We start from the raw sequence: 17,635 nt of genomic DNA on the forward strand, positions 1-17,635 counted from the left end.
CGTAAAGATAATGTCGAAGGCTGTCTACAGCCCAAACGATGGCTAATAGTTCGCTTTCATTTGTTGCGTAGTTTATCTTTCTATTCTTTAATAATATATTTAATAATATATTCATTGTTAAGGGATCTGTAGTAAAAGCAAATGGTTTTGAATAATTTGGGCAATGAAGAACAACGTCTTCAGAAGCAAGGCTGTTCCTGAGTTTGTCGAACGCAGACATCTGAATTTCATTAAAGGGCACTGGAATATTTTTCGAACAGTATTTCCTGATTCTTTCACTCTTACCTTTTAACAGGTTTGTTAAAGGTTTATTGTAGCAAAGTCCTTGGTAAAGCATCTGTAGTCACTGGCAAAATCTATGAAAAATCTTAATTCAAATAAGTTGTTTGGTTGCTACAGGTATTTTTCAAACCAAAAGGCAAACAACAGAATTCATATTTTCTTCCGTTTAGTGAGAAATATGACTTTCCTTCGTCGTTTTCTGCTATCTCAATTTGATGGTACCCAGAATTCAGTCCAGGATAGTGAAATATTTGTCCTTTTCTTTGATAATATCACACTAATACTCCGCTTTGGATACTTGTACGCGATAGTTGTGGAATTAAACTTTCTGAAATCTACTAACAACCGTTTATTAGGCGCGCCTGAGTGATCCGTCGGCCTGGAGACCTAGAAGGTCGAATAATGAAATTTGTTAGCAAAACCTTGATTTCTTGATTCACGAAATCAGCAACTCCCATAGGAATGGATACATCTTGGAGTAAACTGGTTCATTGTCCTCGGGCGAATAGTGGCGATAACATTAACGTATTAAAAGAAGTATAATAGTATACTAAGATAGGCAAGCGCCCTCAAGTTCTTTGTCATCATTTATAGAAAGCATTGCCGCACATTAGATGGAGCTTCGATGTCTTCAATTTTAGTTAAATTAACTTAAGCACATTTGTGAAATTTCAGATCCACCATTAAAGTGGATCAATTCTGACAGGAAAATGAAAAAGAGACTATTGATGCCAAACATATTGATGTAGCTTTTATTTTCGATTTTATTTAAGCCGTGAATTAATTTTACTACTAACGGAGTTGTACCGGAACAGAGGCTAGAAGACTTACTCTTGATTTGGAGAAACTTTTTGTCGCTCCAGTGTCGAGCAAGAATTTCAATGATTTTCCTGCTAGATGATTTAAAACAGGGACTCTCCTCTAAAAAATTAAGAGCGTCTGTTCCATATCCGGCTTAATTTTCAGCATCTATTTCTGCCGCTACATCTAAGAGCTGTGCGGAACCTGATTTTGACTAGCAGTTGTTGAAAAGTGGTATTTTGACAGGTCGATCTCCATTTTCTTAACCTGGTGAACGAGTTCTTCTCTAGTGACCTTACATACTGGGTCACAAATGCGTGCCTATCTTGATATGACTTGATTTCCTAGGCCATTACAAGGACCGAGAGAACATCTGTAAGGTTTCTCCTTAGTCCTGAGATGCTTAGTGCATCGGCCCTGTGCTTGGCGTTCATGTTCCGCACTTGGTCAGTGTAAAAAGTTATTATGGTTTTATTTGTGAGTAGCGTGAGATTTTTCTCAACTTCCTCATAAAATTTAATTATTGACGATGCACCCTGTCTGAGCGTCGCAAGCTCTTGTTCAAGTGTATTGTATGATTTTGCTGTTTGTAGTCAGTTTTTCTCTAACAGCTCTAGTTTTCGAAATACGAACATATAACATTTTTACCCAAAAATACTTCAATTTTTGAACAAAAAAATGTAGTGCTCTTACCTAACATGAAAAAACTTTCTTTTCTGTAATTTTCTTGGATGAGTAGAAGCATCAGTCTTATTTTGACTGCTCCAGCAGTAATCAGCCACCATATTTGAATTCGAACGACCCTGGTATCACTCTTCCACAGTGCGAATATCCTGATGAAAGCGTTCTCCTTGTTCTTCGCTTAAGTCGCCTAAAGTTTTCGATAAGCGATCTAAATGGCTGAAGAGAAAGTGCATATTAATGCTGATGTGACATCCTAGTCTCTGGAAGTGCAACATGAGCTGCTCAACGTGTTGAATGTAGTCTGAGGACTTTTTATTTCCCAACAAATTTTGCACAACCCAATAAAATTCAATCAATGCAGATTTCTCCTTATCTGTCATACAATCAGTAAAATGTTGGTCCTTTATAAGTTCCCTGATTTGAAGATCGTCAAAATACCAGCTTTAATGTTTTCTGTGCTCAACTTCTTAAATATTTTACTGATATCTTTAAAACATTCCCCCTCCTTGTTTAGAGCTTTTATGAACTGTTGCATCAGACCTATCTTTATATGAAGAGTGAAATTCATCACATTCATACTACACGGTACTAAATTTACTCTCAAATGCCAATATTTTTTAGTTCAGTGTTCTGTCTTAGCACGGCTATCCCGTAAGCACATGAAACAGAAGTATTTGGTATATCCTCCTTCTTGACCCAAAAGAAAAATTTAGCATTTTAAGATCGACGCTGATTTTGACTAGCTGTCATTGAAAACTTGTATTTTGAAAATTTTCTTTAGAATGTTTCTACAGAAACGCCCTACACTCGCCTAAAAGGGACACTGGTCGAACACCTTACGCTCTCTTGAGTCTTAACGTCACTGTTCCTGACAACATTCTACGCACTAATTAACTCAGCAGATTTCCGATGACAACGCAATCCATACTTGCATCCCAATAGACATGTCAATGCACTCGCACCTCTGGCTGACAAAATCCATCATATCGCATTATCAGCAGCACAAATCAATGTGGTCCAAGAACTAACAACAACATCAGCACCGATCAACAAAACGTGCTGGTACTACGGATGCCAGTTTGGTCAATTTGGACCAATTTTGTTGTTTTTTCAAACTGTCTTAGTTTTGAACTTTAATTAAAATTTTTTTTTTTTGGGTTAGGTAGTTCGTAGACCAATTTCACATGTTTTCAGAATCAAAGTAAAGTATATCCAGAATTATATGTTCACTTAATTTGGCTAAGATATCTTACACATTGACCGACATATACGCTATAAGACCAACAGAAAGTTTAATATTCGTATATTAGGTAACATATTCGTATATTAGGTAATATACCAAAAATATGCTGTGAACTTTTGTGTTTTATTTTACAAAATTCTTCAATTTTAATTAATTATTTTTTAGTGATTTAATACAATATTTTATGACTTGATTCTGAGTTGCAAGCTAAGTATTAAATGTTCTTAAGTTTTGTGCATTATCAAAAAGTTCGTGCCGAGTCAGCTTTTTGTTTCATTTTGTTTTATTTTATTCTATTTGCTCTTATTATTTATCTAATTTACTTCTTTATTCACAGCTGTGTTGCGTTTAGCTTTTTATTTGTTACAGTGCTTCTAAAACTGCTCGCTATATTTCTTTTTAAAACTGTCTTGGTTTTAAACTTTGATAAAAAAATTGCTATTATTTTTGGGTTTGTTCTTAATTGAATTTATTATTATTATTATTTTATTAACACACTAATTTATTATATATCTATTAGATTTTGTTTTGCTTACTCTTTTATTTGATCTTCATTCTTGGTGTTTATTATGTCTTGTAACTTTCCCAACTGTAACATTAAAGGCGAATCAGATCGCTACGTTTCATGCAGGCTTTGTGATGGGCTTGCCCATATTAAATGCGCTGGACTGACAGGTAGAATCTTAGATTCTATTCTCGACTGTAGAGGTTGCGTTGGTCCTGTTTAAATTGTAGATCTATTTAAAGCTTATAGGGTGACAAATTTAGGCACTACGAAAAATTGTTCGAATCTTTTAAGTGCCTGAATGATTCTCGAACGAATCCTTCAAATCTTCAAACCTGCTCCTAAGCGTAAACGTCCTTCCGATGAAGTTACACTTAGTTCTTCTTTACAGAAGAGAACGTCTCCTCCCAATGACCTAATAAATCTCTCTTCTCCTTGCCCTCAAGGTGATAATAAGCCGTCAACTTCCAAAGAGATCAATTCCCCAAAAGCTCTATCTAATAGTAATAAGTGTCTCACAATTCCAGAGGCTACCCCTAATAACTTAGTAGCATCTGAGTAAAAACACGTCAAGTGGACCCCCCATTTTCCACTTAATCATCGAATTTGAATGTGAGTATTTTTTCAATTTTAATTTTAACAATAATTTTTTTTAATTGAAAATTTTTACTACTTTTAGTTAAAAAATTAATAACTAGAAAACTATTGGTGATTTTTTAATGAAATTTTTAGGAGTTATACTTCAAAACTTTTACTTTGAAAAAATATGTATGAATTTAAATAATTTTTTTTTTTCAAATTGTTAATTAACTTTTAAGTTAAGAAATGAAAATTTTAATGACTTCTCCCTCAAAAAATTAAAAAAAATTTTTTAGTATTTTGCAATAAACATTAAAGTAACGAAATCCGCAAAAAAATTTGACTGATCGCGATTAGATTAAGCAAAAAAAATGTTTATGACGGGCGGTCAGTGCTGCCGGTATAGCGCTGCAGGAGTGTGTTGCATATGTCATTTGTATGTTGGTCTCACATTTTGCTTGCAGTGAATTAGCATGAATGTGGTAGAACAATATGCACAATACCTACCCGCTTAATAGTTTCAAAGAAATACTTAAGACGTGAATTCCCTAATCCACTAGAATGTATTGAATACCCGCTATTAATATTTCAAGGGAAAATTTTTAACTGGAATGTCCTATTCTTTAAGTATTAAAAATCCATAATTTTTTTACCCCATATTTTTTTCTATTCATTATAAAACATCCAATTAACATTACAATACTTGTTTTAAATAAAATGATCTTCGAACTAAATCCTTTGCGGCTAAAAGAAATAAATATGAAAGCATCTTAATATTTTATGTACCAGTATCTACAAGTATGTGAACAACAAAGGAATATCTCGAGCCATTCATAATTTCGTTGATAATTAATCATGAGCCTCGTTAAGAAATGCTGCAATTCATTTAATTGGATATTAAAATGGATAATTAAAAAATCTGTTGAGGATGGAGAATTTATCGTTTGCCTTGATTTTTCTGAAAATTATAATTTTACTGTTCAAAATGCCATCCAATCTCATCATTGGAATACCAGTCAGGCTACAATTCACCCTTACGTTGTGTACTATAGAGAAAATGAAGAAATGAAACATATAAACTACGTGGTAATTTCGGAAAAAGTTAGTCACGACGCGAGCTCAGTTCACCTTTTTAATTTTAAATTGATAAAATTTCTAAAAAATAAGTTTGGAGCGAATAAAATAAAAAAGATTTCCTATTTTTCGGACGGAGCTGCTTCTCAGTACAAAAATAAGTATAATTTTGTGAATTTAATAAATCATAAAAAAGATTTCAACGTGGACGCGGAATGGAATTTTTTTGCTACTTTTCATGGGAAAGGAGCATGTGATGGTTTGGCAGGAAGTTTTAAGAGGCAAGCTTTTCGTGCAAGTCTTCAACGGGAAAGCGATTATTTGAATGGGGTAAGAATGCATTTAAAAAAATTAACTTTGGTTTTTGCTCTCAAGAAGATCATGACTCCCATGAGAGCGCTCATTCTGGCAACGCGGGGTTTTTGTACACGAATTTACGACTAAACTTACTTTGAAAACATTGTTAAATTACATTGGTAATTGGTAGAAATTTCCTGAGCATTTTTTATTAAAATGTTAGTGATCTTAATACAAAACTAACCAGTTCCAATTTTAATTTTCATATAATTGGATTTACAGAAACGTGGTTAGGACCTCACATTTTTGATAATGAGATTTTAAACCTGTGTTCTATTTGCCCTACATTCCTTTATCCCATCTTTGAATTTAAATGTATTAGAGTCTACGTTAATATTTCTTTAACCCTATCTTATATACCACCCCAATCGGACCTATCTGTATATATGTAACAAGCTTCATAAACAAATAGTGCTATGTCGATGACAAATAATGCAGATTCAATAATCGTTTTAGGAGATTTCAATTTACCGTGTGCCTCGTGGAAGGCTTTCGATGACTATATCGTTCCGTTTTGCAATCTGTCATACTTTAATGAGTCTTTGGAAAAAATGTCCGTTCTATTGTATGGAACCCAATCTACGAAATCCATTCTGACAAGTTAGTGTCTGTTTTTTTTTTACTTTTCGCCTTAGGGCGTTTTCGATGGAATTTTAGGTTAAGTCTACTCCATACACTAGTCGTTTAAGACTTATTAATCTCCCTACACTTACTAGTCGTAGGGAAATGCTTCTTAACTAAAAATCTTAGCCGTTGAAATTTTTGTTTCTGTAGCTGTTTTTTGACTCGGCAAATTCCGCACGTCTGTGGATTGAACCCCTCGCGTCGATTGGGCGGGAGGAGGGTAATCGTTAAGTTATTATTGTTGTAAATTTGGTGATTTTTTTTGTCTTGGTCCATTGTTTCATCACTTTGTGAAATGGACCATTTTGAATGCAATGCTTTAGGGATATTTTCTTTGCCCAATAAATGAACAGAGTTTTTTTATTATCGCTAAATCATATTCAGTGACAGCGTTGTTAAATAGTTTCACGACTGTTCTCAAAGTTATCGTCACGAAACAGGTGGTCTTTCGCATGCATATTTGCAATTTAGTTGTAGAAACGAACTGGAAAGGTATAAAAGTTTCACATATGTATTTTTATATAACCTAAATTGGCTTATGCCATACTGCAGCTACTAAAAAAGTAAAGAAGCGAGAAGCATTAAATAAATCTGATGAAAACAAAGATCGGTAAGTAAAAAAAAACAATCAGATACATCGCCCATTCTATTTTCGTTTTCCTATGCATATTTTCAATATATTCATATTATATGTATTATCCTTTTAAGATGTTTAGTGTGATATAAGCTCATAAGCCTGAATAACATCTAATATTTATTTTGTTATATAAATATGGTATTGGTTGAATTGGATCAACGTTGTGCTATTGTTTCGAATACAAGACCAGAAATTATTCGTGAGCTTCAAAGGTTTTACCATCAGCATAACGCATTAGTTGAATTATTAAAAATTGCTCTCGATCGTATGTCATTTGATAATCACAAAATCGTAATAAGGGCTGATAGAACACATTTTAGAGAGCATGTAAGGCGATTCAATGAACCGACAATTGACGAAGGTGCAATTGTAATTCTTGGTGATCAGTTTCAATCCCGTGATATTGTACTTCCTCGCAGAAATGAGCAATTGCAACAAGTGTTTATAGTTAAGATGCATTACAATACCCAATATTGCGTGAAAAGTGGACGATGGCTACCATATCAATATATATACAATTGATTAATCCACGAAATAATTGGTCTATTTTCAGTGTGTCAACATTTTATTTGGATCATTTTCTAAAGTCACATTTTGCACTTATTCTCAGGAGTACATGTACAGAAAAAGTTAGTGCCATTAATTTTTATTAGTATCGTTTGATGGTTCGTCCACAAGAACAAAATTATATCTTGAGATGTGGTAAAATATTTCATCAGTACATCGTTGATATGTATGCCAAAATACAAACTAAACTTCTTAATTTTATTCCTTTCAACCAAGCAAAATTAAGATCCGAAGAATATATTCATTTGAAAGATGCGATAGCTAATGATACTAATGTTTATGACATCGGACGTTGAACTATATTGTCATCTTCGCATATTGGTAGCACATGGCATATGAACGATTATGCACAAGACGCAATGTCTTATGTACGAAAATACATTTACATCAATGAATGGCAATGAATTATCCAATTAAATTTTTAAATTCATTGGAACCGGCTGGTATGCCACCGCATTGCTTGAACCTGAAGGTTGGTTCTTTGATTATATTATTGCGATATATTAATCCATCAAAACTGTGTGATGGCACCATATTGGCAGTGAAAAAGTTATTGCCAATTTTATTGAAGCTACGATCTTAAATGCTAAATCAAAAGGAGAAGTTTTTTTAATACCACGTATCCCTATAATTTAACTGATATCCTATACGTTTATCATTTGCGATGTCCATCAACAAGGCTAAAGGTTAAACACTTCACGTTTGTGGTGTGAATTTGGAGGCACCATGTTTTTCAAATGGCCAACTTTATGTTGCCTGTTCCAAAATCGGTACCCCCAGTCGTATGTTTATTCATTCTCAAAATGCAAAATCAAAAAATATTGCTTGGATTAAGTTTTAAAATAGCCAGCAATTAATAAAATATTTTTTTGTTTGAATAAATTAATTTGATATCCAACTTATATCTTTTTATTATTTCACCTTATACGTAGCGAAGCACGTACCGGGCCGCTAGTCTAATATGTTTATTTCCGGTTTGGTTTCGTCAAACGTGTATAAACTCATAAGTTCGGCCTTTGATTTCTCGAAATAATAAAAAAGTTGTTTTTAGTTACATACTCTAATACTTCTACATATGTTAAATATATCTCCGTACCTTGTTCTTATTATTGTTGTAGGTTAACTGTCATCGAAGTCACTAAATGATAGCCCCAGGAAATGGGTTGTTGCTACGCGGCGGACCATAAGTAAAGGGTTGTTGGATGTGTCTGTTTGGTGGTGCGTGCAAAGAGGTAGTTTTCATCACACGGGCACTTTTTGCATATGTTTTGATTCCAAGGACGCGATTCACTGGGATGGAGTCAATAAGGGTGTTAAAAGCTTCACTGTGTATGGTATTCAGTACTTCTATCAAGATATTGGATCAAAGTTTACATGAATTAGCTATGGTGCAGCGAAAATAGATCTCAGAATTAACATCGACAAAACAGAAGAAATGCGTATCAACACCATTTTACGCAGAACTTCCAAGTCGATGGTATAGAACTCAATAATGTAAACTCCTTTTACTTGGGCAGTATTATATCAGCAAACGGAGAATCAAAGGAAGACATCACCAACCGTATAAAGAAGGCAAGCAAGCTTTCGGTATAGTATCCAGCGCAACTATAATCCAGTAGCCGTACAGAATTGGGATGTAGAACAAGCTTGAGGGAGAGTTAATGGTTCCTTATATCGAGTCATTATATGTACCAGTGAAATTTAACTCAGGTATATTTTACCACCAAACAAAGAGTATCCGTTCGGTTGAACTATTTTTCGTACAGAACGCTGTTGAGGAAAACACTAATGCCAATGTAATAATGTCAGGATTGAATAAAACTTCTTATGATTAATCATCAGGGTATTATCATGTTTGTTAACAAGGTAATTAATTCTTATGTGAGTACCATCGTTAGTACCCATTAATTTTTATGAACGTACTAGAAGAGATTGTTAAAGGGGGGTGATACAAGTAAAATAAAATAAAAAGTCGATTTTTTTTTGTTTTTCATAAATAGTTACTTTAACATCTTAAAAATGAGCCTGTAAATTTTCATAACGAAAATCTCATTATTTATTAAGAAAAAATGCACTTAATTGTTCCGCCTCAACTCGGCGCTCTTTCATGGTCGAAACTTTAAACGCGTTTTTCTCAAAACGACTTTTTTAAAACTGGCGTGCAAGATATGTCGGAAAGTTCTCAACCGATTCTTATGAAAATTGGAACACATTTTCTTTGTAGTGTTAACTTCTAGTTATAGCACCCAAATGAAACAAAAAAATTTCAAAAACTACCCTTTTTGACCCAAAAATTGTCGGAAAAAAGTGTCAAAATTTCGACTTTTTTGTCTGAGGCGTGCCAGCTTTTAATTTTTGACTTTTTTTTTGTTTTTGGTATAACTAGAAGATACATATTTCACAAATATGCTTCAACCTCTTCTTTTATTAGATAGCTGAAACTGAAGCTAAAATTACCGCCAATAGATGTCTTTTGCCGCGAGAGCCTCAAGAGATCGATTGCCACGGCGGCCATTGAGTTCCATTACTTATTTCAAATAAGCCTCCAAAAATTGGCCCCCATTGCCTTCGAACTTTTTTCCTATCACCGGAGATAATGTCTGATATCCTCATATCCCCATATATATGAAACCGAAGTTAATCATCAAATTAATGCTTTTCTAGCTTCATTAAAGCTGGCTCACCAACTTTGGCTTCGCTGTTTTCCGACTTTTGCTTTACTTGTATATAAGTACGTTATGTATTAGATTGTTTGCCCAAAAAGCTTTTCAGGCAAAACAAATTAAACTGAATCAAAATAAAGGGCAACTAAGGGTTGTTTGTATCACCTAAAACTAATCGAAATAGATAGAGTTACATATATATAAATAGTCAGGATGACGAGGCGAGTTTGAATTCTGATTAACTGTTTGTCCGTCCGTCTGTCCGTGCAAGCTGTACCTTGAGTAAAAGTTAAGATAATTTGATGTTACTGGGTACACATGTTCCTTAGTATCATAAAAAATTTAGTATCGTAGATGCCGTAATTAAACCGCAAATTAAGATGCAAAACTGTTCTCGTACAGTGACCGCAGTAGGAGCATATGTGATTTGAAAATTTTTAAAAAGTACGAGTGGCACTTGCTCCAAAAACGTTTAATGTATTTATTGTATATAAAAACCACTAAACCTACATCAACAAAATTTGCTCAGGATAAATCTTTTTATCTCACCATTTGATAATGAGGGTAGTAAACACGCTCACTCCCCATATAACGGTTGTAAACTACAAATAAATGATAGCTCGCTAAATAAATACGTAAGAAGCAGTGAATTTCACGTTAAAAGGCTTCAAAGAAATTTTCACTTCCTACCATTACGTAGAATTATATATCTCAAAAAGTTCTCGACGGATTGCATCCAAATTTGAATTTTCAAATTTATATTGCATCCTTATTTTATATTGTAAAAATGGGCAAAATCTGCCTTCAACCACGCCTAGTTTCCAAATCCATTGTAAATTTTATTTAATTTTTTTACTATAGTGATAGTACGTAGCATATAAATCAAGCACCAATAAATTTATTGGAATAAAACATTACACGAATAGTGCCTTGAAGCTATGCCATTTTATGTCTATAAATGGGTGAAAGCGGACCATAACTTTTAAAGCCCCAAGATACCCAATATATGCCCCTCAGCGTCTATGGCTGACTATCATGAGATGAACTGTAACCTAAACAAAATTACATTTTAAGTACTTACATATGTACATATAAATATAAGTATAGAAATAGATATACAAAATTTTTTGTGGTTTTTACGAAAACGCGGCCTAGCGCCATTGGTAGCAACTTGGTTAAGGTATTAAGACAATACGTACAAAATAAAATCTACATACCTGATTTATATTTATTCATAATTATAACATATACAGCAGATATTCTTAATTGGCCATTCATGAGCAAACCTTTCAGTGTAGGTAGATTCCACCACTGGTTTAATACAAATTTTGCCAAAACCAGAAGTTATTTCTCCGGCATTAATCTTCACAATTTGCGAGAATAAAAAATGTCCGGTTACACCCAAAATTACCTTTTCATTACTTGTTATTATTTCTATTAGTTTTCAATATTGCTCAAGCTCTTAGCATATTAGAGAAATATTTATTCTCTCACACCCGTAATGTAGGTCCTACAGTGCTTACATGTCGGACTCGACGATTTTTATTATTTTATCAATATCTCGACAATTGGTCTTCCAGAGCGTGGTGAATCTTTGTCATCAAAATTACCGGAACGGAATCGACTAAATCGAAATTGCACATGATTGAATTCTATAGTATCAGAACCGTTTGTAGAGAAAATATTATGACAACTTTGAAATCATATGTTTGATGATGAAGTTAGTTCAACTTGGTTGGTTGAAGATGCCTTGAACCTGCTTAAAATATTTATTAGAAAAAGCTTTAAACTAGTAATGTACTTGTAAGCAATTAATAACAATTTGCAGCAAAGAGTTATGAAATAGTTTTGCAACTAAGAAACTTATTTTATACTTTAAATTTATTTCAATTTGAATTTTTTTTACAAAAATGTATATCCAAAGTAATATTAATTGCCTGATGTCACTTCCAACATAGGACATTTTGAAATAAGTCAAAGTCTTGACATTTGTACATTCGCATGCGAGCGCGCATAAAATAAAAACGAATAGCAAAATCAGTTAATATACATCAACGAGATCAAGTGCGTTTCTGAAGTGGTAAAGCCTTAAATTTTGCCAAAATCGATTTTAAAAATTCGAAATGAGGATGAAGTGTACGGAGGTTGTTAGAAAAAAAATGCATAAGATTCGTGTGAGTGACATGAATAACTATTTGTTATAAAAAAATTTATGTATAAAAATTTCGCACAATTTTGCCAAACTTAAGGCAGACTGAGGGATCTAATATTGTGGAACAGTTTGGACAATAAGATTTTCTTGACAATGTTTTTGAATCACTTATATATGTGTTTTCCTCTCGGTCTACTTTTGGGAAATAGTGCTATTCTGCATGTTGTTATATACTACATTTCTTGTGATTTTCCAAAAATTAAGATTTAAAAATACTTTTTGCCTCAAGGATTTGGTCCAATCATTTCGAAGTAAATGATTTCAAAGAGTTCATATACAAAGCTGCGTTTAAGTATATTTTGATGTGATATTATTCACGACCATCCTGACTAAACGGAATTTAAATAGAACGAAGACGATGCTATATTTTGGGTCATAACAAAGCGGCTTTATCTAATTAAAGGTTACGATACACCTAATTTTGAAGAGACGCGCTTACCTCTTGCGGGTATGTATAAGCTTCAGTTATATAGTTATTAGAAACTATGCATTACTTAATTTCATCTAGGTATACTATTACGAAAATTCGAAGTGAAACTCTTCGACGAACCGAAAAATGAAAAAATAATGAAGGTGATGTCACAACGTAAAAAAATATTCTAATATAATTGCCGTAACCTTATATTCTATGAATGTTGATCAGAACCATTTTCAACTGCTTGTCTCAGGTTTATTCGTTTTTATCGAAAAAATATATAATATGGCGTATTTTCGCTTTGCTGGTGTCCATCTTTGACGAGTGTTCAAACAACACAAAGATAAGCAATCACAAATCTGTCTGAGAATGTTTTTTAGTACGATAAGTTTTCTTTCTAACGCCATAATGTGTAACCCAATCAAACTTATACAACATTAGATACAAATTACTAAACCCATCTATTTGAAAAATAATAAATCTTTTTTCTAGACCTAATACTTTCAACTAGTTGGCTCATAACTCCTCTGTTGCATTTTAGAAAAAAGGTTTAGTTCGCAGAGTTTGTGATAATTTATTAATCCTGTATTTCGCGTACAAAAATGCCCAATGTAAATTTTCTATTTTTTGAATAAATAATTAGTTTTTGTAAATATTTCTCTATTTGATCTTTTTCTAACTTTTGAGTTTTTAGTTTAATTATAATTTATTTTATGTTTTTCGTATTACCTTTACAGAAAAATTTCACAGCAAAGCTGACTTTGATAGTAATTTGAACTTGCGGACAATATTAATTACGATTACACTAACTGTAACTTGTGTATCTAATAATTTTACTGGTCAAATCTGAAACTGCCCCGGTTAAACATTTGTAAAATTTTTTCTTTGATATATGTTTTGACTTCAGAGAATGATACACTCTTATAATTTTCCTCCACCATGTTCTACTATGCCATACAGATTCTGCGATTCCAACTCCGTATTGGGCGAACGTCCGACGACCCAAACAGCTATAGTACACCATCTCATGATTTCATGATTAAAAAGATTATGGTTGGATAGAGGAGATTCTCCAGATTAAGAGTATAGAATTTTTGTTTTCATACATTTCAAGTTTATTCACAAGACAGGTTAAGTTAATAACACAGCTCTGCAAAAACTAAAATTTCCAGCTTACGACGTTATTCATGCAAATATAATAACAATTTAGTTTTTCAATCATGATTCGGGTTCTGTGCACCTTTTTCACGCATACAAACATCACGTGATCTCCACTATCATACTGCTTACCGAAAATATGCGAAAAGTATGCCAAAAGTTACAAGGCTTTACTAAAAATTAAAAGTGGAGATAACTGGACTTACAGTCTACAAATGTCCTGTTTTACTCCATGAAATTCTCGCTTTCGTTTCAAAAGTAATTCGCATGGACTACTTAGAAACAGTGATGTCAAATATCGGTACAGTCTACCAATGTGAATAAGAGGGTGATGAGCAAATATAATTATATGAGCTAGTTAATATCCGCAATTATCTGGATAAATTTTCAGATAAGTCAGGAAATTATAGTCAGGGATTCAAAATTAAGCTAACATTGTAATTAGCAAGATCTCCATTTCACTCATATTTTCTTATATTTGTAATATTAAACCATTGATAGTTTCATGAAATGTGGGTACATATATATCCATAATCGATCTTACATCTATATCCACAAAACCACTGTGTAATCTCAGAGAAAAACGGAAATGATCTAATTAATGTATATTACTTTCAACAGGTAAAGTTATCATGCCTTTAGATGATCAGTAATTATACATACAATGATATAAATGTCTCTTCCCCGAAATATTATTTATTTATTTACATATATGTCAGCGTTTACACGAGTACATGTGTGTACAAAGATGTGCTTATCTACAAATATGTACTGACAAAACTATTTACAATATGTATTAGTCATATATTATGAATTGTGAAGGTGATTTAAATTGCGATTCCTTGTTTCTCCGCTTCTTTCTTATATTTGGCTGCATATATACCCTCAGGGTCGTACTTTGCTTGGAGTTGTTTCCATTCATCGGGTTTGTTATCGATGACATAACGTATAACTTTGTCAGTATTTTGTTTCTGTTTTTCACTACATTTGCTACATTCAGTTTTCAGTGCATCCGGAAGCGTCTTCTTTAGTTCTCGTCCCTCTGGTGTACACTTGCCCATTTCAATCAGACATTTGAAATAATTATTGAATAAACGATCTGACTTTAATATCTCATCAACGTCAATATTATCGTATTTAGTTGTGTATTTATCTTCGGCAGTAGTAAGATATACTAAAGCTAAAATGCCGGCAAATATGAATAGTTTCATTTTATATTCAATTGTTCAATACCTGTAAGGAACAGAGATATATGAATCAGGTTATAAGTAGAAAAAAATTTTAAATGGTGGCATGCTCTCTAGTAAAAAAACGTTTTTTTTTCTATTTCTCGGTTTTCCATTCAAACGAATAATTAATTAAGAAAATTTTTATATGATTTCCTATACTCGCACACATAATAATATGTTATTTATTTTTTAAGACTACGCTGTTTAGTTTGTAACTGTCACTGCTAAAAAGTACAACGGTTGAACACTGTAATTATATTTCATGCGCATACATTGACATATTTTATTTGTACTTATTGTCAGCAACCAAGTGCAAATAAAATACAGATGAGCGTTATAATATATGTTATTATACATATAATAATATTTGCAATATATATATATATATATTTTCCTTTAGAGGTGTAGTTAATATTGTTATTATTGTTATTATTCTACACATTATATAATGTAAACTATTTCTCAATAATTGAATAAAAGTGATAGTTGCTTTTGATAAACACTTTACAACCTTGAATACAATATCATTTTAATAAGCAATAAAAAAATGTTAGTTGATTTTAAACTTACAACGATAATAGAAACGAAACAAAAGATTTAAGCGACGAACGTACACCGTGTTGTATCGTAAACTTATAGCAACTGTAAAAGCTGTCGAAACTATCTCGCTTTTATAGCTTACGCGAACGGAGCAATCGATGCTTGTTATTAGTTTCATGGGTTAATTACCTTGCTAAATGCTCTTATGTACATATGTATTCAATGTAACAAACACATATATATATCCCTATAATTTCATAAGAAATAAGCAGCTATTAACTTAAAAAAAGTTTAGGTCACTGATGAGTAGTTTTCGATTAAGTTTTCTGACATAATTTTCTCCTAGATGTATCGAAAGCTTACACGTTCACCTTTAAATTGTTAACTATGTACTCTATGTATATATATTTTTTGTACTTTGATTATACAATACCTATATATTTCCAAATAAAATTATTGTTTAATAAATACGTGTATTTCGGGAGACTTGAGCACATTTGTTTTTTTTTTTTGTCAATACATCTAACTTTTTCAATATTAAATTTTGCACAATTATTTACAGATTACACCGAATTGTAACATAACTCTTCAAAAGTACTGAATATACATCAATAAATAATTTCATACAGGTTATATAATATAGCTTATTATTTCATTCTGTACATGATCATGCACACCCCTATTGTACACTTTGCTACTGCTGATGAAGCAACTCTTCATTTTTTTGAAAAAGCTTTTAAAGGATTTTGTTTAATTTCAACCAAAAATGTAAATAATTATCTAACTAAAACTACCTATGTATTTAGTCATCCTCATATCTCATAAATCACATGTCCAATTTCAATAAATGCTAAAACATGTGAATAATTGTAATAAAAGTAATCGGTTTTCTATTCGCCTAATAACGAATGCCTGTGTATGCAAGATCTGTATAATACAGTTTGGTAGACATTTCATACGCTTGAACTTACAATTTATTCGTGTTGTAATGTTTTATTATTGTTAAAAAATTATTGAAAACTTTAAATGCATAATAAGAGCCATCTGATTAACGTTTCTCTTTTTTATCCATATATTTACGCTCGTCCCTCTATTTTGAGCTTTTTGAGCATGCGCTTTCCCAGCAAGAAGCTGCGCATTTATCGGATTATTAACTATAGCCCTTAGCTTCCATATAAACTGAACGATAAAACTCAAGTCCTTGGGTGGAAAACCTTTTTATTTGACAAGGTGTCTTCTTCGAGGAAATTATTCACATCGGACTAATACAGCATATAGCACAACTGACCGATCAAACTCAAATCCTTGTACTGAAAACTCATTTATTTATCAAGATATCTTCACGAAATTTAGCATAGATTAGTGCTCAAATCGGACCGTAATCAAAAGCAGAGTAAAGATCTTTTTGCCATATACCCTACAAAAAATTCTTCTGTAAAGGGTATTATAGCTTCGGTGCAGCCGAAGTCCACGTTAATACTTAAGAATAAGTTACTAACTCTACTTGAACATATCTGCTGACGCAAGAGTTCAGTATCCCGGCCACGATGGTCTGCAGATTACCGCTTACCTGACACCAGTTTATGATGAATCGGCATACTGCAATTTTGTAGTTTCTTCAGGTTTGCAGTAAGTCAATTAGTATTCTAAGCTTCAGTTTGTATCTGGAAGTTAAAAGTATAATAATAAAGGTACTTGCTCCGGCACTAGCCGATTAATCTCTGTCATTGGAATCTGCTTGTGTGATAAGCTTAATTTGCTCTAACACTAGCCGAATCATCTCTATCATTGGAATTTACTTATGTGAAAAGCTTAAGTGGCGCCCAACCAATAAGGATCCACACACTTAAGGTGGGACTAGAAATATATTATGGTCCACATTATATAGGTTCATTTAAAAGCATTTTAAGTCGTGCACCAAAATAAAAAAAGGAAGTGTATTGTGAATATATCAAGTTACCAGATTAAAAGAATTCCATTAATACAATATTTGTAATAAAGATTAATCGAAATTAAACACATTCTATTATATAACCAAATCCCACTGAATCGTAAAAGCACATAT

General features: G+C 32.6%; 1 protein-coding gene across 1 annotated transcript; it reads right to left on the minus strand.

Annotated features, from left to right (window-relative positions):
• Window positions 1-14,471: 14,471 nt before the first annotated feature.
• On the minus strand, window positions 14,472-15,746 carry EbpIII (Ejaculatory bulb protein III). The gene is made up of 2 exons (XM_014242652.3): window positions 15,601-15,746; window positions 14,472-15,034 (listed from the first exon to the last, which is right to left on the minus strand). The coding sequence occupies exon 2, from the start codon at window positions 15,010-15,012 to the stop codon at window positions 14,629-14,631; it is 384 nt and encodes a 127-aa protein (XP_014098127.1). The 5' UTR covers window positions 15,013-15,034; window positions 15,601-15,746; the 3' UTR covers window positions 14,472-14,628.
• Window positions 15,747-17,635: the final 1,889 nt, after the last annotated feature.

Source organism: Bactrocera oleae, chromosome 4, assembly GCF_042242935.1.
Source record: "Bactrocera oleae isolate idBacOlea1 chromosome 4, idBacOlea1, whole genome shotgun sequence".
Lineage (NCBI taxonomy): Eukaryota > Metazoa > Arthropoda > Insecta > Diptera > Tephritidae > Bactrocera > Bactrocera oleae.